Source organism: Aptenodytes forsteri, unplaced genomic scaffold (assembly GCF_000699145.1).
Source record: "Aptenodytes forsteri isolate BGI_AS27 unplaced genomic scaffold, ASM69914v1 Scaffold257, whole genome shotgun sequence".
Classification (NCBI taxonomy): domain Eukaryota; kingdom Metazoa; phylum Chordata; class Aves; order Sphenisciformes; family Spheniscidae; genus Aptenodytes; species Aptenodytes forsteri.
In genome coordinates this window covers 2,531,074-2,553,779 of record NW_008795194.1, presented here as the reverse complement: position 1 = coordinate 2,553,779, position 22,706 = coordinate 2,531,074, and the positions used below count along the sequence as shown (strand labels likewise).

Below are 22,706 nucleotides of genomic sequence, written 5' to 3'. Positions count from 1 at the left end.
AATCTCTTAGGGCTTTATAGTCTATTTACATCATTACATATATTATATTTACATCATTACATATAGCGTATATAATATGTATATAGATACAATTTTAATTCTAAAGTTTTTATTCAATTGTCACCTCTAGTTTCAGAATTTTTTGCATGGACACAGGTATTGAGTAGCTTGGGCCTGGAATAAAATGGACAATGTTCCAGTTTCTAGATACCAATTTAAAGAAAATCTGCTATTCCATCCTGAAAGAAAGGTGGCCATTTTCTTTGAATTTACAAGCAAAAAAAGCCAACAACCTGCTACTCTCCAGTTTTTTGCTTTGGCTCTCGTAGAGCACTACTTAACCGCAATTTCCAGTTGTTCCCATCTCTGCTGACATGATCAGCGCAAACCAGAAAGTAAACAAGACATGACAGCGCTTCTGGCTCAGAGTGGGTGAGGACCTGGAGGAAGGTTTGCCTGCTCAACATTTGTGTCAGTGTACCCACTGGCGATAATGATGCTATTTATACTCCACGCTCTGAACCATGCAGCATTCAGCCAGCATCTCTCCTCTCAAGAGCTACTGGACAAAGTCATTGGGGTGGTCCCAGACCAGCTCCCCACATTAACACCCCAGCTGGTCTAGGCAAAGTCAGCTCTCTTTTTGGAGAAGGTATGTTCCAATGGTCTCAGTTACTGTCACTTCTGTTACACCTTTGCATGAAAGCAATTATCTTGCAGATACAGCCCTGTCATGTGGGTTGTCGTGGCAGTCTTTTAGCTTCTCAGATTACTCAGCAGCAGCAGCAATATTTGCCTCACAGGAGGAATATCATGTACTGGAATATTGGGAGTGCTTGAGACCCTTGTTTTAGAGGCACTGTCTAATCATCGTAATATATGCAATGATTAAATTGAAGCGTTGCCCAAACTGATAGTTGAGTCGATTGACTTTCTCACTGATAGCTCTTCTGTAGCCTTCACATCCAGGCAACCTCTGCCTGGACCAGAGATGGATGAAAAGGGCATGCCTGTTTGGTGCGCTCAAACGTGGGTACGCTCAGTGCCTGATAAAATCATCTGTGACAGGGAAGACAGACATTAATAATACAGGCTGAGTTCATCATTTTAATTGAGACTTACGATGTCTCCCATATCCAATTAAAAGCTTGGTAGAGTCCCAACAGGCAGAATTCATTTGATGGAATTGCAAATCAGCTAGGACCACTGAGCTGACAGCCTTCTTCAGCAGTGTCCCGTCATCCTTGGGAATTTGTTTGAAAGACAATATAGCCAGCAGAACTGTACCTTTGGAGCGCCACGCGGTACAAATGCTGGATGTGTGCCATTTATTCAGTCCCCAGTCGGCTTGGTCTCCTCCCCGAGCACCAACAAGGCTTCTACCCAGAGCGTAGGACTCTGGTAGCCCGAGAGGGTAGATCAGCAATGTTTTTTTGCATCCTTTTTCAAGTTGATGTATTTCATCCCAACACAGGTGGTAGTGCCTGGATTTTCCAAAACCCATTATTGTGAGAATATAAATAAAATAATAAATAATAATAATAAATTAAAATAGTGCCTGGATTTTCCAAAACCCATTATTCTCACTAGCATTTCAGCGTGGAGAGCCATGGAAGAGGCTACGCTGCCTTGTAAGGAGCAGGGGACCTGATGGAGCGGGCGTTCAGGGAGACCATGGCAGCAGCCTCTCAACAGGGAAGGCTTTTTTGTACACTGTCACCAAGACTTTTGTTTTCTGTGTTTGATGTTGATTTTGCATATCCATAGTTTGTCAGATCCAGTCTTGCGTTCTTCCCGGGAGTGGCTTTGCTAAAGCTCTGCTGATCCATCATGTTCTTTCACATTATGTTTGCACAGCACTTTGCTGATATTTCCTCATTCTCTTCCTCCCTGCCTTGACAAGTGATATAATGTAAGTCTCCCCGTTACGAATACTAATTATCTGCTGGCTCATTCTTGGTTTTCAGATAGCAATCAAGGCTAGCTGCACAACTGCCTAGTAAAAACCAAAAGCGTAAAAAATAAGTGGAGTTACGAGATACATGGGTAACTAACTTCAACAGTGACCTTTATAGAGCCTGAGAAATAATGGTGGGAGCTCTGCTTGAGGAGTTCATGGCTTGTGGTATAATCTGTTGTCAGAGCCACCAGATCATTTTTTATTTGGTTCTCCTAAAACTGTCTCTTTTTCTAAGAAATATTTTAATGAAATGCAAAACAAAAATAAATTGAATTCTGTAACACTTACTAATCACAGGAGTTAAGCTATTTTTCCCTGTGTATAAGAAAATGTCTTTCAAGCCTAAGCAAAAAACTGTCCTCCGACGTAAGATCACAGTAGTTAAATGTTTATTATACCTTGCTGATGTTGCGGGAGAGTTCAAAATAGAAACATCTAGGTGTAAGCCCAACGTGAGGCTCTCCTCTTACCTCAGACTTGCAGGACAGCTTAGTAATAGGATTTTATCTATTTTTTGAAGCAGGTATTTTCCTTTAAAATTATCTAGATTTTTATTTTAAATTGAATATTTCCCCTGGTATTTTACAAATTAAGATTAAAACCAGTTTATCTTGCTCTCCCGCGTACCCATTTTCCACATTCTTAAAAAATCACTCGCAGTTGAAGCCTTATGGAAAGAGAGAGAAAAAGATTTTTGGGGCGGGAGTGAGAATGGAAGGGTTGGGAGATATGAAGCCACAGTTGGCAATCCTGCTCTCTCACATTTTATAAGACAGTAAAATCTGCATATGGCAGATGCTCTTTTTATAAGGGGAAAGAAACCCCTTGTAATTTAAGTCAGGATCTCTGGGATTCTGCTGGGTGTGTTTTCAGAAATTTTTATGGAAAGCATGTTTTAGTTTTGAAAACAAGCAAGTCGCCTGGCAGATTTTTAGAATGGGGAATTAAATATAAAAATCAGAATGCTATATTAAACAGTGTCATGTAATAAATGCCGTATTGTTTGCAGGTGCTGGCTCTTGAACTAGCAAAGGGATGCAAACGTGTTTCTTTTTAGCATGCTGCCAGGTCCCACTCTGCAGGATGAAACAGGATTAGAGGCTGTTTGACCTCAGAAGACCAATTTTTTGCTATTTTCTGGCATCACTTACTGTGTCTGATTTCATTTCCAGAAATGGTGTGTATTCAGACCAGTGCAGGGTTAGACGTCCAGTTCTGCTCCATGGTAGCGGGAAGATTAACACTCCGGCACCACTGAGCTCTGGGAAAGGACAGCACTGCTTAGAAACCCCAGAAGAGGCTTCAGAGCTGATCCTGCGGGGTTGTGTGCACCGGGGACGGAAGGACATTGTGGCCTTTGGGCCTCCTAATTAATATTGCCAGAGAACCTCCCTATTGTGTGTCAGATAAAGGACGAAGCAAGGTAGAGCATTATGGAACATAGAAAAACCTAGCCTTAGCTTTTAATTTGTTTTGAGTTTGCAATCAGAATAATAGATAAGAAAGAGTAATTTGGATGGGGCAGTGTAAAGCTGAGCAGGCTCCGGATAAATCTTCTAACAGAGAAGTTAGTTTCTTAACTGATGATATGGAACAGCATTTCAGTATTTGGATGAAGCCTGGATGCATGGGTTGAGAGAATAGTGCTAGTGATGCTGAGACAATGATCCTGAAGGGCAAAATCAATCTTGGTCTTGTGAAGGGTGACCAATACATGCAGTGTGGTAGGGAAGAGGAAAGTCTGTTTTGTCCTTGTCATTTTTAAGTTGATGAGTCATGTAAACTTCTCTGAGGGGTGAGCTGAGAGCCAGGATAATGTCAGGGGAACTGGCTGTAATAGGTAGTTTTTTCTGTGTCTAGGTGGATAATTGTTACTAGAAACATAATGGAAACTGAGCTCATAAAAAAAAATTCATAATAATAAAATAAAAATGAAGGGAGGCAAAAGGTTGGAGTGGCAGATTTGGGATGTGGTAGACCCTGCAGAAGAGTTCCTAGGGAAAGTCAGGAGGAGGTGGAAAGGTGCAGACCATGGTAGGGAGCAAGATGCCAAGAGGGAGGGATGTTCACCGCTAAAACAACAGCCAGTTAGAGATTGGGCACCTGAGGTTTGGTGAGTATCAGCACTGGAGACGGCCCTGGAGAGGCCAGGATAGGACCCCACAATCCGGGCAAAGCATTAGAAACGCTTCAGCAAATGACACGTTGAGTGAATTTGATGAATTGAAATCAGCAAGTGGAGAAGCATAGGATAGTATTGTTCTTTTTATTTAGCAAGAAATATTAATGTGTCAGAATTTGTTCTTGATCTGCCTAAAGAAAAAAGTTAAAATGTCAGCATTTCAACGAACAAGACAAAATTCTCACTCCTTTACAATCAGAAATACTTAAAAAAAAAAAAAAACTCTTATAAAACAGAGAAGGATTCTGAAAAAAGATTATTTTTTGCTCAAACTTTTGAACTTTTTTTTTTTTCCCAATTTTCCTCAACAGAAATTTTGACAAATATTTTAAATAAGCGTTTTGGGGGGAATGTTCCTTTGACAAAAAAAAAAGATGGTGACTGAAAGGAAGATTTTTTTTCCCCCTGAAAAAGTTCTGTTAGTCCTGCAGGCATTAAAGCACAGCATTTTGCTTGAGGATATTAGAATGTGCTGCTTCTGGGAAGGGAAAGCTGCCAAAGACCTGGAAAAAAACACAAGGCTGAGGAAGAAAGCCAAGAGGATGTGGGTAGTGCAGGTGGGTAATGGAGAGGAAGGTGTGAAAAATCTCTTTGTGGAGAGGAAAAAAGAAAATGGAGATTACAGCTGCCGACAGTCTTGTCATCGTTTGCTTTGTAGAAGTCAGCTGGAGCTGTAGGGAGGGGGCTTGTGGAGCACATCGCACCTTCAAAAGGTGCGTGGGAGTGGGTGCGGACGGCGCCTAGCATGGCTGGGGGGAGGCAGCCCGTGCCAGCGCTGGGAGAACATGATGCTTCGCACCATTACACTTCCTCCAGAGACGCTCAGCAGCGTAGGGCTAGAGGCGGTTATAAGCTTAGCTTAGCACAGACGCGCATGTGAATTACTTGGTGAATTCAAGAGTAACTTTCCAGACTAATGCAGCAACCTACCTTACTGCTGCTTCGTGGGCAGCAGGTGCCCAGGAGGCTGCAGACCTTCCCATAGCCAAAACTGAAACGTGGTCTGAATTGCTGGGTGCTGCTCTGGGTTGTCACTTGTTTGAGGTAAGTGTCACCCAGGATCCAGCTGCTAGTTCAATCAGCGGTGCAGGGGGTGCTCGCCACCTCCCTCAGGCCACTTTGTGTTTTGCTATTTATAACCAGGGCCCCGTGTGGATGTCAGGCACGCGCGTTTCAACCAGCTCCTTCTCTCTCCGGCTCCACGCTGATCCGACTGGGCAGTGCAGGTGCGTGAGGTTACTGCCTGCTCTGATACCTGCCCAGTAACTGGAGAACCAAGTGACTTAAGCCTAAAGCATTTTTATTACACTTCACTACAAATTTCATTTCTTTACGATCACCATTTACTGATTTTTTTTGTTAGCCTGTCTATTCTATGTAGAGGCTCGAAGCCTTTTACGCTGGCTAAAGAAGTAATGACTTTCTCTGCAAAGAATCCTGTGGTTTCCTACAGCAGGAACTTTATCGGAATAAAATCAGAAGCAGCTAATGGTGGCTGCAGGATTTGTAACGAGCACGTGAGCCGGGATTGAAAGCAGCATTGGTTTTTTTCTTCCCTAGCTTTGAATTTTTTTCCTGGTTCAGTGGATTCTTGTTTCCATTTACTGGATTCATTTGGATTTTCAATATGTAGCATTAGTCTGAAGAGAATAATTTCCTTTTAGAGTTATTCTAAACTGGAAAGCCCTTAAGTGCGTTTGCAGTATTTCTGTGTAGCACTGGTATTTTTGCCTGGCAGGACTCCCTCTGCCCGAGGCGAAATCTTGCAGCCCCCTACGCGTTTCACACAGTACCTTATGGAGGGGAGGGCAAAGCAGAAGACATTTTAAATTGAGAGGTGAAGTCTTGCATGGTTGCTGCAAAAGCCTCGCCTCGTGGCTAAAATCCTGCCCAGACGGAGGGATGCTGAGAGGCGGGAGAAGGGCTGCGGCCTGCCATTGCTCCTCTGCCCCACGTGGTCTGGGAGCAGAACCCCCAGAGTGGGTTCTACCAGCACTCAGGTGCTGGTAGAAATGTATTACATGCATGGGTGTCTGCAGGCATACAATTTGACAATTTTATTGATACGAGTCTTCTGAAAAGAAAGGACAGTCAGCTTTTTTCAAAGGCAAAAAGGATCAAAGTGATCAAAATAGTTTACTGTATTTAAAAAGTATTTTATGACATTCTAGCAGAACCCCCAGACTGGGTTCTGCTGCTCCGGACGGCTCGGGGTGGAGAGCTCCTGTTTCCCGCAGGTCTGCAAGAGTCTTGGCAGTTAAATCTTTCTTATATTTCTTTCTTCCTTTCCTGCGGTGATAAAAGGAAGCTTCCAGCAACCGCGTGTGGTGCCTTCGAAGAAGAGGAATTCGGCCTTGTTTAGACACATTGATATTGATGTCTGTGAAATAGTTGGGTCATTTTCTGTAATTTTCCTTTCTGCTACTGTCTTCCAGGTGCACACGTTCAGGGGCCCGCACTGGTGTGAATACTGTGCCAACTTCATGTGGGGCCTCATTGCTCAGGGAGTAAAATGTGCAGGTAACAGTCATTCAGTCGTCTTTTCCTAAGACAGTCCTGATGTTGTAACTATTTAATGTGCTGCCTGCTCCACCATAACGCCGCATGGCAAGGGTCTGATCTGACCCCTGTTAAAATCGAAGAAGGAAACGTGTCCACTCTGCTGCTGATGGTTTCAGGTACCTGTTTCACTAACATCACTGCAGTGATGCAGAGCACCTCTAAAGTGCTCACTGAGGGGAAATGATAATTAAGGGATTTATTTTTTTCCCCCTTTCAGAGTGGAGGAGAAAACAGATAGATGCGTTGTTTCTTTTATAACACTTTTATGTATTGGTAGTTGTGAGAAACTCGCTGAGGGTCTCTGTGCAATGTGGGCGATCAGCAAATTTCACACTGCTGCTGTGAAACAGGCATCCAGGTTAATTTTACCTATAAGCCAGCAGACTCCCAGTGTGCCATAGACCCTAAATCGTGTCTCCTACTTGCAAACTTAGAAGTAAGAAAAGGGATGATGAATAAGGGGTGCGTACTGAAATGTTACATAAACACTCAGGTGCTGGTAGAAATGTATTACATGCATGGGTGTCACTGCAGGCGTTTCTGGGATAAAGCCTCTCTGAAGTAAAACAATTTGACAATTTTATTGATATGAGTCTTCTGAAAAGAAAGGACAGTCAGCTTTTTTCAAAGGCAAAAAGGATCAAAGTGATCAAAATAGTTTACTGTATTTAAAAAGTATTTTATGACATTCTAGCAGGCAGCCACATTTATAAAAATGGTGCAAAGAAATGTTGATGTATGAAGACCTGCGTATGTTGCCCTGGAAACTGAATTTTCAAGCTAATTTAAGAAAATCTGCTCTGTCTAAAGCTTTCTGAAATCTTGTCTCAAGCAAATAAAAGGGCTTTTTATCACAGAACTGCAAAATAATGTAAAAATTTATAGCCAAATGTGATTGAAATATTTAAAAATCCTTCCCCCATAATTATTTGAATGCAATATCCTGTCATTACCAATAGACTCTGCACTGTCCAAGATGTATTAGAGAGTGCAGCTCTGTTTTAAGTAATGATTATGTAAAAATGTTGTTTTCTTTCTCAGTATTTCCCCCCTACGAAGTATTTCGGGTTGCAGCCATGTCCTTTGCTTATGAATGAAGATTTTTAGTACTTTTTACTGCTGTTGATTTTGCATAGGGTGTACAGTGCTAGAAGAGAAAGAGGAAGCCTGATTTTGTTCTTGAATTGTTTTCTGATTACGGTATTCATTTTTTGATGACACGTGAGTCAGTAAGCGTGCCATCTTCCTTCCTTGCGTGAAGCAGATTCCTCAGTTTTGGCATTTAGGAGAAATACCAAGTATTTTCAGATTTATGTTAAGTAGCTTTGATCCAGAAAATCAATAAAACTGAACAGTATGAAGGCTCACAATGCTACATGGCACTGTGGAATGAACAGATAATATTGCTTTTAGAACAAAACCCAAAGTGCTTATGATTTTGTACTGCCCCCCCCCCTTTTTTTTTTGTAACTACAGTAGAGCTGATTTTCTGATTTTATGCAGATTTTTCTAAATTATGAGTTTGCAATAACTTCCAAAGTCTGGTTTTCTTTCCTCCTTATGGGGATGGTAATAAGTACTGCATGTCTTCTTTTTTTCCTCCTTGCAGTGTAGAGGAACGTATGTGTATTAGATGACTTCATAGGTTCAGAAACTATAATTAGGGTTTTCTGTCTTGTGTAAGGTTTCATATTGGTGTCGGTAGCTTCCAGTAATTCCGATGATCTTATTTATATTTTAAAATCCCACGTTGTACGACTGCACTTGCTTGCTGAAGCATCAGCGAGGGGTTGGGGCAGGGGGAGCCTGAGGTTTCTCGGGGCACACTCAGGGTGGTTGGGCACAACCAGGCGAGCTGCTGCCATGCAGCATCGTCAGCCGGGGTGCAAGGAGGAGCAGGTGAGGAGCTGTGCAGTGGTGAGGCTGCCGAGCAGCGCTTCCTCAGCTTGGCAGGTGTGGTTGCCACACTGTGTCCTGCATGGCTTGCTTGGGGTTGAGGAGCAGCAGGGTCGGGCTTTCCCAAGGGCATGGGTTGCAGCCGACCCACCTCGCTTGTCCTCCCCTCGCCGCAAGGCTAGCATTTAGCCACCAGCCAACCTCAGCGATAGCTGACAGAGAACTAGGGGCTTCCCAGATAGTTTTATTCTTATAAATTTCATAGAAATCAGTGGCTGGCTAGAGGAGAGGGACTCCAGGCAGAGCCCCATGGAGGTGGACATGGCAGGACAGGCTCAGCAGTTCCCCAGTCTGCCTTGTGCTGACTTAAACTAAGGGTCCACGTCCTCAGGCAGCAGAGGAGCTGGAGCTGCTGTGGTAGAGGGATATACAGGACATCAGCAAGAATAAAAATGGGAACTAGGTAAAAAACAGCTATTCACGGTAGGATTTTTTGCTTTGGGTTTTGTTTTGTCTTATTGCAAATCAGCGGAGGAGGGCTGGCTCATTGGCATGGCTTAGCCTGCGTTGTGGGATTTGAATGTTGTTTGTTTGGTGAGGGTTCATTTGGCTGGATATTTTAATTTGTTTCAGTCCTGTGTTGTTTCATCCAAACAGTTGAGCTTCTCAGTTTCTTTCTGTGCCTCATCTGCAGCAGCGTCTACCTGCTGCTGTCAGCTGAGGCTGTACAAGCCATCAGAGCCAGAAGCTGTAGAGATCTAGGCATATTGGAGGCAAGGCAGAGGTGCACAGATATTGGGGGGAGGTCTTAGTGGTTTTGGTTTGGTTTGGGGTTTTTTTTAAGTGATCATTTTGCTTCTGAACTGAGCCATTTTAATATGGAAACAATGAGGCACAGTAAACAAGGAGCCACATGAGGCCATTGCTTTTCAGAGTAGGTTTGTACTTCAAAAAAAATTACAGCTTTTAGCAGGAGGCAGCCCACTTGCATTCAAATGGGGTTCAATGCCACTCCAGGGAAATCCACAAAATCTGTTTTGTGGTCTGTATAATCATTTTATTGAAAATACTTATGAGCAAAACTGCACTGATCATATGTAATTTTATAATTTTTAAAGCGTTTGCTTTTCATACCAAACAGTTGCACATCTCAAGAGGACTCTGCTGTATAGAAGTGATAAGTTTAACAAATACAAATGGATTACTGCATGGGCTACTCTCAGCCATTTTAAATCCTCTACTCTGCAGGAGCACAAAAACATGCAAGAAGAGAAGTGTGGGACAGTCCAAGACTGGACAACAAAGATAAATGTAATCCATTTCAGAAAAGAGGAGCAGGAGCAGGAGGAAAAAGTGGAACTTATTTCCAATGGCTGATAGATTAGTTTTTGTTACACGGACAAGCCAATCCTTTGAAAAATAATAAACCAGAACCAAACATTCATAACAGTACACATGCCGTAGCAACCAGCGAGGATGCCTTAGCCACTTGAACTGCCTTGACTCATGCTTTGGTGCAGTCTGGCATCGCTGAATGTGTCCCTCTCCACCAAAATACAGCCTTGAGTGTGTTCAGTATCTTGTCAGGTACACTCATGTATGATTAACCCCTGGAAGATGGATTCTCCCTAGCCTATCCTTGTTCAGGTTTTACGGCAGACAAAGAATGATGACTACCTCTTTTCCCTTCCATAAAGACGAGAGGTAAATGTAGGCACCATGTTTGCCACCTGAAGGGTGGTTATTGGTTGAAGTAAGATGTTGGCTGTCATCTTGACTACAAAGGTTTCGGGATTAATGCAAGCCACCAAACATGGGAAGACTTTATTGTCTTTCAAAATTAAGACCTAGGGTGATGTCCAGGATTTGGATCCTGTAGGAAATGAATTGGTGGACTTAGTCTGACTTCTGCTAGTAGTATATCCAGAGCAAAACAGGAATAATTTATTTTTTCTTAAATTTTATTCTGTGAAATTTGATCTTTATTTCATCAACTTATAGAATCATAGAATCATTAAGGTTGGAAAAGACCTCTAAGATCATCGAGTCCAACCGTCAAACTTCTTTAAAGACAGATTTGCGTCCTTAGAGTGAATCCTTAATAGACATCTGCCCTACTGCCTCAGAGGGTCGTGCTTCCAATTTTTGCATCCTAGCCACAGGCCCGTAAAATTTGTGTGAGATGAAGACTCACCTGTATGCAAGGAATTTGCCTTTTCTGACGGCATGCTGCATCTCCAGTGTGCTTTCCTGCAGGCTTTTGCCATAAGTAGAAATGACTGAAGAAGTGTTTGAAATTACAATGCCACCAGCTTGTGTAAACACTGAAGCTCAGCAGAAGCTAATGAAGGCATAAGAGTTTACCCCAGCTCAAAATCCAATGCATGAACTTAAAAAAAAAGTATTCTCAATTACATTCCTCCTATGTAAGGCTCCCCTGCGCTCAGAGGGCTCATCCCATTACCCAGAATGTGTTCAGGAGAGAAACAATATCCAAAGAAAATTTGCAGATAAGCACCAGGGAGTTAATTTTCTGAATGATACCAACACGTAACACCTGGTAGCATTAATGGAGAATAGCGTGTGTTATCAGAGACTAGAGCATGGCATTAATGATGCTGTTCGTGCACTATCTGAGTAGACTTGTAGACAAGCAGACTAGTAGACTTGTCAAGCTGCTGCGTGTGTCCTGTCCCCTTCCCCAGCCCGTAAGAACTGTTCGAGTTACTGTATAATCTGCTCCTTCCTCTGTACGCTTTTGCTTGTTGTTCTTAAGGAATAAGTGATTTAATCAGAAGATTTTTTGGAACAGGCTGGTTTAAGAGCGTTAATTAGCTTATCTTAAAGGAAAGATAATTTTTTTGACTGTATTTCGCTAGGTACTTTTGGTAGCATTTTGGGCTGCTCCTTTTAACACCAGGCAGCACCACCCTCTGAGGCTGTACATGAAGCACCATTTCTGCTGCCTTGATAGATTTGCTCTGAATTGTCTCAGCCTGCCACCCATGTAGCAGTTGCCTATCTTTTGTTTCCCTTGGAGTAGGTAACTTCTCTCTGAAGAACTGATGGAAATGAACTTGCAGCTGAACTGTCAGCGTGGGGGCAATCAGCTGCCACTGGCTAAGCCCAAGCAATATTGCTGCCAGCCCTGACCGCAGTAAGCCCCAGGAGTTCATTTTCAGAAAACTTAAAGTACAGTCTCAAAGCAGGATTGTTTTGTGAATTACTGCTTAAGTGTTTAATTTCCCCATTTCATCCCTTTCCTTCTCCAGCAACTGAAAAACGTACAACTGCCCTATTTCCTGTGCTGTTTTGTTTTGCTTTGCTATTACATCCCTTGTGTTGGACAGCCCTGTGTTGCTCCACTGGTGTGTAAGGATGAAGGAGACCACAAAGGAGCCTGCCCATCCTCAGGCATTAGTTGTGCAGGCACAGTGCTCGTGCTTTTAGTGCCTGGAAGAACGACTGATGCTCTTGTGACAGTAACTCAGCAAAGGGGAAGGCAAGGTGTGCTCATCGTGGTGCCCACTCTCAAGGTATTTTGCATGCCTCGGTCATGATAAGGTCCCTTTCTGCCCACACCTGTACCTTAAAAAGACATCCAAGTTTCTTCCGAGATGTGTATCCAGATTCTGCTGGTTTCCCTGACCATGTAGGGCATGGACAGTCAGCCCGAAAAGGGAACAAGAGCAAAGCAAAGCCACAGGGGTCAGGGCTGTGGATAGGGGACTGTTTGGAGAACAGTCCCTGCCCACCTCAGGCAGGTGGTGATGCTGTTGGAGGAAATGCGCGCTGCCTGACAGGCTGCTCCGCCAGCTCAGGATCTGGTGGTGGTCCTGCAAGGAATGAGCTCCAGAATTTTGAAATGCTAATCAGGCAGCGGAGCCTTGCTTCAGAGCCGTTCCCATGGGGAAGCTATTCTGGAGCTATATATTCTTGAAACTGTAAGTCCTAAAAGCGGCTTTATCTCCAAGCCCACACAGACCTGGTAGCCTTGAGCGAGCCAGCGGCCCATCAGGGGAGCTGTTGAGGAGGTAGGCAGGTGTCGTGGCAGGAAGCCAGGGAAGTTTTTGAACGAACTGTCTGTGATCTTTCAGAACTTCCATAAAATCAAACCATCGCCACCAAACGTGCTCTGCTGAAAGAACATTTCACCTGCGTTTTCCAGCCAGCTTTTGGAGGCGCAGACATATGTATTCTTTTGATTTGGGATAAGGGTTGTTGGATGTGCTTTTTTTCTTTTTATTTCATAAGCCCTCATTTTTCTGTGGTATTAGGTAATTTTGTTGCCAAGTAACTAGCTGCCCCCTAGAAATTCCTTCCTAAAGAATAATGTGCCCTATAGTGCATGATGTAGTAGTACGGATGATAGCAGGTTTGGGGGAGCATACACATACGTTTGGAAGCAATTTTTGCCATGGTGCTGCTTAGTAAAGTGGCTTAAGACTCTGGTGGGACCAAGGTTGCTTCCAGATGTGCATTGCACATTAACAAATGGCAGGTACCTAAGGCAGTGTAGGAGCTCCAGCGTTGCCACGAGGGCTGGAACAGCTCTGCCAAGGAGGAGAGAGAAGGCAACCTTCATGGCACCCCCCCCGCCCCTGGGCTTGGAAGCACAAAGTGCAGCATGCGGGGCCAGTGGGGTTGCTACGTTCACGTGCTTGTTCGCACACACTGCATCTGAGGGAATAGAAAACATTGCTTCCTCTGCTACAGAAAAGAGCATTAAATTATTAAAGGAAACCTACTAGCTCATGATTGATTTATGAGAGCAAATTCCTTTCTAACCTTTTCACCCTTGCAAAAGTAACGATGCCAATACTTTGTGCTTGTGTAGAACCCGTCGTCTTCGTAGGTCAGCTTACCAAAAGCGGCGGGGTTTTTCTGTCTGGCAGGGACCCCAGTGGACCTGCCCAAGGCAACGCACAGTGCCAGCGCCCCAGCTCTGCGCTTCCCACCCTCCCACGCTTACCGTAAACCTCTGAAGAGTCTTTCAGAACTTTTTGCAGATAATGTAAATCTACCTTTTAGCTCTTAAAGCTGCTCCTCAGAGTGACAAAATGCATAAATTTTCTTTGGGAGAATTCAAAAATATAATTAGAGTGATGTATGTAGCATACGGTATCGTTCCAATGGAGCGTGATCAGCAGCCATGTTAGCCAGTAAATTGTAAACCAAAGGAAATCTAAAACTGACTAAAATCAAATCAGCAGTACAACAAAAAGCGACAGCTAAGTATACTTTAGTCTCTGCAAATATTTGTAATGTGTGCTCATGGGGTGGTATTAACGTACATACATCTTTTGGCTCTGCTCATGCATTAATATGAACATGTTATTTGTTCTTTCAGCCCAGTGGACTAACATCAGTATTAGCTGTTTCTAAAACATTACCAAGCCTTTTTCTAGGTATCATAGGAAAGTATTGTCAAACTAGTTTTAAATTTAACAGCTCTCATAGAAGTAATGTCACAGCCCACCTGAACTCCTAGATCAATATGCTATTAAAGTCGGGGCAGCTTATCACAGAATTTTAAACCTGTCATCTAAAATTACTCTTTTTTTTTTTTCCTATATTTCCAAACTTCCTATAAACTCTTGAATTTATGACTGCATTTTTTTTGGTCACATTTGGTATATTTGAAAGGTGGCCACAGTTTGATAGCACTGTAAAAAGGAATAGTATGCGTGACTCTCCGTTCTAATCCTGACAAATCATCTCTGTATAAGATGAAATTCTGATTAACTGAAGTCAGCAGAAGTTTTCCTATTGACCTGCAAGGGTTCATGACTGCATCTTCTAAATCTGTCCTGTATTATTATAGGACTTATCAGCAGATACGATGCTTTAGGGGGATTTTTCTTTAGCTCCTCTCTAATTTGTATAGCCAGCCAGCAGATAAGCTCTGATGAACTTCTGTAAGAAATGGGTAAGGCTCCTTTAGATCCGGAGTAAAGCTGCTAACGCCAACTTAGCTATTCTGGATTTATTTTGATATAACCAAAAGTAAATAGACCCTAAATTTGAAATCAAATGAATCCTCTTGGTCTTAACGAACCCAGCCAAATCATGAAGCTCATGTGTGAACAAGGCAAGCAGTCCTAAAGCTTCACCATGTGGCAGCGCGCAGAGAGATTCAGGACTTGGCTTTCTTGTTCCTTCCTAGTTGATGCCGAAATAATGGGTTTTGAAGCTTTCATGAAGCATCTGCAATGAGAACAGAAGGCATTTTTATTTAATAATATGCAATTTGCAGCATAATTCCTGTCTTTTAGTACTAACAAGTAAGCAGAGTATAGAGCAGAAGGTTGGCACATTCCCAGTGCTCAGTGGAGAGGAGCGCTGACCTCCTGCCCATGTACCTTTTACCTTGTTGGAGTTAGCAAGACAGGTGGTCATCCTTCATCCATGCGTGGCTCTGGTTATCAACTAAACCAGAGACTAGTGACTGAGACATGGCTGTGTCATGTGTTAGCTAACTAACAAGTACTGTTAGCTCAGGAGAGGGGCGCACCTGATAGGAAGCACGGCACTGGTGAATTTCAGCTTCTTTATTGGAAAAAATATAATTTTTCTGTTGCAAAATCACTGAAATCTTCTGGAAGTACATATTGATGCAGAATTGCTAAAGTGAGGTGATGTCCTACGCTTACTTAAGAGGTAAAGAGCCTTGATTGTTAGGAGGATACCACACAGCCCAATAATATTGAACCTAGTGCTCATGCATTTTCTAAGCATTAAGTATCTGAAATATTTCTAGGTTTTAAATGTTTCTCAGGAGTGTTTGTAAGCCCTTAAGCAGTGGGCTGCTGCATAAAGTCTAATCAAATGCAAAGGAAGAACAAACGAGAGAGGAGGAAAATTGAGTTTTGCATTTGTAATTATTATTCTGGTATTAATGAGGTCAGATCCAAAGCCCATTTGAATCTATGGGATTAGCAATAACACAATTATTTTCAGAAGCAAGGTTTTCACATTGAAAACATCTCTGTAAGTTACATATTTTAATGAAATGAAACTTTCTTGTATATAAATGTAATTAGGATGATCTCAGTGAGTGCGATAATTGTTTTAAGTCAAGTATGAGATACTTGGAAGCGTGTTTTGCCTTTTTTTGTATATTTTAGTCTTAATTATCTTTGGATTCTCAGAAACATAACCCTGAGGTGTATTGCTGTCTGCGTGAAGCAGGTAATTTGCACTCACAAAATGGCTAGTGAGTCCTCATGAGCGAGACGCTGCCATTCCAGTCTTGTAGACATCATTTTTGACAGACGTACTAGGCCGTTTTGCGCATGTTGGAACAGGTGCTTCTTGCAGCAATTGTAGGAATTCTATGTATAATAATTATATTTGCATTCGTAAATACTATTATTGCAAGGTTAGGGTTTCGAAATAAAGGAAATAAAAAATTAAGGTTTCCTATGTGATCTTACTTTGCTTCCCTTCTGTGTGCTCATTAAGATGTTGCCTCTGATTATTTGACTACTTATTATTTTTTACTCCACAACTTCATCCTTATTCTCAAAGCAGCATGGATGGTATTTGCTTAATAGCACCTATTCGGTATTTTGTCTTCTCGTTGTTAGAAGTGTAGCCATTGGTCTTATTATTCAAACCTTATACCAAAGATGAGTAATTTCTCCTCTGTATTTCCACAAACATTTAACGAATTTGTTTCTACAAGACCCCGAGGAGGCAAGAACAGTTTCTCCTTCCCATGTTACAGCCGAAGCACTGAGACGCTAAGGGATTCAAGTCACATGTTTCCAGTGAATTTGGGTTCCCTATTTAAAGCACAGAGGCACCTCATTTCTCAGAGTTCAGACAAAATGTAGGGCTGGTGATAGGCATTTAAAGCGTAGGTGGAGCTCCCCTTGCCTGCACTGGCTGGCGTGCTCAGAGTTTCTTCGTTCCACACCCCAGAACCACAGGTGGGGTAGGTGCTGTGCATGAAGAGGTTGTGTGGTCATGCACCTTCCAACTAGGGGTCTTAAAGCACTTGATTAAATGCGGGTTTTAAATAAATGGTCAGGGGAAGGCAAGTGCTTTGTCTGTTACTGTTTCCTCTCTGTCACGAATGAGGCAACTGAGCAAGCACTGAAGGAACCCGAGTGACCAAACTGAACTTCCCCACGCCTGGAGGGACAGCAGTTGAGCCTGCCACCGCCTGGGGCTCCGGGACAGCCAGCTGTGACGAGCAGCTTCTGGGGCGAGCCCAGGAGAGGGCTGGGGGTCAAAGCAAGCAACCGAGGCTGACCAGGGTGGGCCCCCATGGTACCCCCGGTGGTACTGCTTGTTTGCAGGGGGCCAGGTGTTGCCTTGCATGGCTTTGCCCAAGGTGGGGTTCGCAACACAAAATCACAACCAGGTGGGAAATTCAGCATTCGCAGCTCCCTGTCTTGCATGCTAACCGTTCCTAGCAAGGAAGGGAGTCGCTCCGGCACAGAAATAGCTAAAGAGAATTTTAATCAGCCATTTCATCTGGATCGGGATCTGTGCAAGTTTTGACTGATTGAAGGTGACATGCCGAACTTTAATTGCAACCAGAGATTGGATGTTTTACAGAGGATCCTAAGTGACAAAGCTGTTTGCTTTACAGGCCTGTTAAGTAAACAAAGTGCTTTTAGCAGCAGGCAGCAGCTGACTTAGTGGAAGTTAAACTTAGCAATGAATTCTGGGGTTTACTGTTTTGGAAAGAACAAAGTCAAGTAATTTATGGGGCATTAATGAAAATACAAGTATTGGCGAAATCGGCAGGAATGAAATACAAAGGGAATCTATGTAGACAGATACTCAGTACTGCAGTGGGAGAGGAAAGTACAGATTTTCATCAAGGCATTGATCCTTCAAGCTCCTACATCCCTTAATTCTGCAGAAATCCAGGGGACTCCGTATGGCAATGCAGTGATGTAGAGAAACGCTTGCAGAACTGGAGTCCTTTGGAATTAAGGTGGTGTTTTCCAAGATTTTTTTTCCCAGACCCTGAGTACTATGTTTTTGAATGGTTTTGGGCAGAACAAACATTTTTCTGTAACCTGATTTCAATTAAGTTTCACTTAAACTAAATCTCATTCTCAGTATGTTTACAATAAAGCTGTGGAGGTTTTGGTTATGTTTTTAAAAAAACCACAACAAATTTTCCCTAAGTCATTTTTAAAGTAAACAGAATTGTTTTGGTGCCTGCCAACACTTTGTTTCAGAAACACCCTGTGAAATGGCATCAGAATTGTAGCTGCTGTGACTTAGCAAAGTCCTTTGTAAACTGCTTGGTAGCAAGAAAACACCAACCAGCTTGGTGACCCCTGCGTCTGCTTTTCAGCTCCCCTCTGAGCTGGGGAATGGGCCCTGTCACTAGCAACACTAAGCATGGGCTGCCACACCTGGCAAGAGCATAGGGGTCCCTGAAATGGTTCAGGTCTCAGGGCTGCCTTGCCAATGCGCACTGCAGAGGGGTTGTAGCCTTCTGAGACTCCGTCCCTACCTTCATCTCCCCCAGGAGGTGTCTTAAGTGCCACAGTCCAGCACTACATTGAAGCCGTACGTGTTAGGAAATCCACGGCAACTTTGGAAGAAAATTTAGATCGTGATAGCAACATATGTAATAGTGGTGGGGAAAATAATTGACCCTTAGATCCTGATTCGAAAAACCGTATGGAAAGTTTGTCACTTTGTGTTAGATCTTCTAGGGACAGAAGAAATGTCTTGGGTAGAAAATCTGTCGTACTTCAGGTCTGTCCCTACCTCGTGCATTTGACGGTTAAGAGGTCTCAACAGAAGTAGTAGTGGTAGTTGCAAGGTCAGGTCAGATCCTGCAGGAGCCATACGTACTCCGCAGTACTGACCTCGGGATACACATTTTCACCAAACACCAGCCTAATCGTCTTTTCATTTTTCTCTCAGATTGTGGTTTAAATGTGCACAAGCAGTGTTCCAAGATGGTCCCAAATGACTGCAAGCCAGACCTGAAGCATGTCAAAAAAGTGTACAGCTGTGACCTTACAACGCTAGTAAAAGCACACTTCACTAAGAGACCAATGGTAGTAGACATGTGCATTAGGGAAATTGAATCTAGAGGTAAGGCATAGTTAATGGACTTTCATTGCTTTACTGATAATCCGTTTAGATTGATCTGGGTCATCTGGGTTTCTACTGAACATGTGATTGCTCCAAACAGATTTGCATAAGACATTTTATGACTGCCAATTACCCTGCACAGCTAATATTATACTTTGCATTATTTCATGGTTCATACCCATTTATAATTTTTATAGATTCTGCTAGAAATTGCTTAATGGACAATTACTGCTTTATAGTTATATATTGGCATCTATCTTTCCAGTAATATTTTTATTAAAAAAATTAAGTGAGTGTGCTAAAAAAAGGCAGTATTGATGAATTTCCTCTTGCTAGTTCCCCTAGCCCCCACTGAGTATCCTTTTCTAGAATTAGAGTATTTGTTGTCATTCTGAAATAATGACTGAACATCAAGTATGCTAATCTCGGTTATTTTTAAATCTGTTGTAATTGGTTTAATATGTTTCTTCACCTCTGAAATCGTTTGTATAAACATAATTTAGTGCTGATATAACAAAGCAGCTAATGCAAGGGTCAGGGTTAAAAGGCCAGGATAAGATTTCATTCTGAAAGAAAAGCCTGATAAGGCTTTTAAAATGTGCCTGCTTTTTCTGCCTTAAATGAAGAACCTGACTAGGGAAGAACTGGGTGGAAGGAAACTGTAAAATTAAGACTAATTTTAGTCTTGTTAAAATGTTCATTGCAGGTCTTAATTCTGAAGGACTATACAGAGTCTCAGGATTTAGTGATCTTATCGAAGATGTCAAAATGGCATTTGACAGAGGTACAGTCTTTCCTGCATGCTGGAACTTTGTGCTGATGTATTAAATATACACGATTTTTCTGCGCAGCCCCCGTCTGTCTTACGCTCCACTGCATCAGTGGGCTGAAGGAGTCCGGCAGCTGTGCTAACAGAAGGGGAGTCTTCCCGTCAGAAAAGCGTTATCAGCTTCACTTTGGCCTTTGTTACCAAAATCTACTTTTCTCCTTCCATCAGGATCTGTGCTTCAGTAATGATGTGCATAGGAAAGGACAAAGCTTTCTGAACTACTGCCCTAGTTTGCAAGTAAAACTACGCTCAGGGGGGTGGGGGAGGGATAGAGGGCAAGTGATGAAGTGCCTTAAGAGGGCTGTGCAACTTAAATGCATCTTTCTGGATGAAAGGTCCAAAATAATAAGATGAATACAATAGTGCAAACAAAGTTTGAATTATTACAGTCTAAAAGAAGGTCAGTGAGAACAAACTCTTCTCTCTGAGAAAAGGCAGTGGGAAAATTAAAGGCTTTCCAGCTGCAGTCCCCCTATACCAGTAGAAATGAAGGCCAAAATCCATGCTGGAAACTCTCTCTCCTCTTTTTCCGGAGGACTGGACCTATTCAGACAACATCTGCCTCCTCTGCAGCGTTAGCAGGGCGGGGATGTGCTGGAGAAGCGAAGTTCTGGATCTGTGTCCACTGCGGTCAGGAGTAGGTAGTATTCTGTAGCTAAATGGTGAACACATGTTTTTGCTATAAAATGAGGAAGCTGTGGACTAAGTTGGTTTTCTTTCTTTTACTTTTTTTCCCAGGCGCCCCTGATTTCTCACTCAGTGCTGACAAATGCGTTGTTTGGCAACGCAATGTGTTCAGAAATAGCTGAACTTCCACACGTTTCTACAAGATAGATACTGCTAGATCAGACTGGCAGGTTTTTGCCCCCCAAAAAACCCTGCATTTTTTGTAATAATTTGAAATGAAGAAAGGATAGGTTTCTTTATAAAATGCTTGAGGATTTTGCCCTGAAACAATGAACTTCACAGCCCAATAACTCTCTGTTTTGCTTATAAAAGCCAAAATCTGTAGTTGTGTCCCTTTTAATAATGTTTGCTTAAGCAAGTTACTATTTTTCTTTTGAATGCTGTTTTACATCTGTTTACATTTCCAAGACTTTAATGTCAGTGCCTTCTCCACACAGATGGGGAAAAAGCTGATATTTCTGTGAATATGTATGAAGATATCAATATTATCACTGGTGCACTTAAACTGTACTTCAGGGATTTGCCAATTCCACTCATCACGTATGATGCCTACCCAAAGTTTATAGAGTCTGCGAGTAAGTATAGCGCATTTTCCTCCTGGTTTTCACTCTCATCCCTTCCTTCTCCTTTTTGTGCAGTACTTGCCTATTGATTTAATAGCTGTCCCATCGGCTCTTACCCTGCATGCCCTATTTAGTAAGGATTGCAGGAGTAAATATGCTCTGCACATTACAACATGACCACGTAGCGCTACGTGATCATGGTTACATTTTTCTTTGCCTTTGTCACCAGGAATGCTTCCTTTTCATCACACATTATGGATTACATCGCTTTTTGTGTCTTGCATGAATCCCTAGTACTTGACAGTGATGTTTAAAGTCTGTTGGGTTTGTGTTGCCAGAAAGAAGGTGATTTATGAAAATGTTTAGAAATAAGATAACTCATTTGTTTCTAGAGGTGTCCATTTGGAGTGTTTCTACAAGCTGATAAGCGCTTATCCTAAGGCCACCTTCAAGGCTGGCCTTGCAGACAGCGAGTCTGCAAGCGCAGCGGTAAGCCCAGCTGGAACATCTCTCCCAAGCATCCTGGCTGCCTGAAGCATCTCTGCAATGTCGCAGTCACACCAGCCACACCTGGAAAGGTGTGAGGTGGCTGTGGGTAGAAAACAAGGGCCGGATGCTGGGCTTACCGCTCCTCTGGAGAGGGCTCTTTCCCAGTAGCATGGACACAGCCAAAGACGCTGATGGCAGAGTTCCCAGTACCTTCTGCTGTCCCAGGGTTGCACCTGTAGATTATTTGTGCAAAACTAGTCCAGTCAGCAAGGATTGCCAGGGGAATTTTTTTTAGTAGGCTGCAGGGAATCTTTCAGTGGATTGCAGTTCGCTTTGGGGAGTTTTCTTCGTCCAAAACCAATCACATCCTGACTGTGCTCTGAGCACCTCTTTGGACAGGCAAATCTTCCACTATGAGGCTTGGATAGGTTCTGGAAATCAGTAATCCAGCAGAGCTGTGAGGCCCTATCTCCTCTGCAGGCCACCGTTCTTGTCCTTCTGTGTGTGAATTCTGGCTGTACATGTGGTGACAGTTGAACTTCTGTGTTTCAGAAACCACCGATCCGGACGAACAGCTGGAAATTCTCCATGAGGCGCTGAAACTGCTGCCGCCTGCACACTGTGAAACATTACGGTATCTCATGGCCCATCTGAAGAGGTAGGTGGACTAGCTGGAGAGAACTAAGCCAAACTCATTTTTAGCAAAGACCATGTTAGGACCTCCAGAAAAGTCTCGGCAAGGCCCACCAAATCCTGGAGATGGACTGCAGCAGGGACTGATAGTCTGTACAACAGCAAATACCCAAACACTGGTTTTTATCCCGCTTAAAGCACTCACAAAGTACTTGAAGGACGTAAGTCAAAAAACCACAGTTTTGAAGCACAAAAGTCACCTGCCTAACAAATTTGCACTACATTTAAGGTTACAGTGAATATTTATGGCAACAAAAGCCTTTAGTACCCCTAGGAGTAATAAGTCACTTCCTGGGCAAGGAACTAATACGGCTTAGTGGCTATAGATCGGTGTCTTTTTCTGCTAAGTCTTGTCTAACCTGGTCATCCCTGACACCCTAAAAAAGACGACACACGCTAGGCTTGAGCTGATGCCGATTAGGCACAGTGTTAATTTGCCCTCCAGCCACACGTCTGGTGAGGTCTGCCAGTCATTCCTCATCAGTGTGGAGCCTCTCATTCCACCTGCCACCTTCTCAAAAACGTAGGAGCACAAATTCTGTCTGAGGTTTCTCCTTCTCCCCCAGATATGACTGAAGATGATCAGTAGGCTGAAAAATTGTTAGAGAGGGACTGACGGATGAATATCCAGCACAACAGCACAGGTTCTATTTCTTTCAGGAAAGTAGGGAAAAAATCAATGTGGCATGTTAGGGTAGCCATTTTAGTTTCTCAAGTAACATGAACTTACTGTCAATATATAAGCATCATTCCCTTTCCTTAGAAAAA

The 22,706-nt window shown here is 42.9% G+C and overlaps 1 protein-coding gene across 1 annotated transcript in view; it reads left to right on the top strand.

The window, feature by feature from the left end:
* CHN1 (chimerin 1) overlaps window positions 1–22,706 on the top strand; it is a 79,885-nt gene that overhangs the window by 54,213 nt on the left and 2,966 nt on the right. Inside the window, exons 6-10 of the mRNA XM_009278593.2 lie at window positions 6,578–6,662; window positions 18,504–18,677; window positions 19,384–19,461; window positions 20,631–20,768; window positions 21,798–21,903. Of these exons, the coding sequence (XP_009276868.2) occupies window positions 6,578–6,662; window positions 18,504–18,677; window positions 19,384–19,461; window positions 20,631–20,768; window positions 21,798–21,903 (581 nt within the window). The remainder of the gene's footprint in view (window positions 1–6,577; window positions 6,663–18,503; window positions 18,678–19,383; window positions 19,462–20,630; window positions 20,769–21,797; window positions 21,904–22,706) is intronic.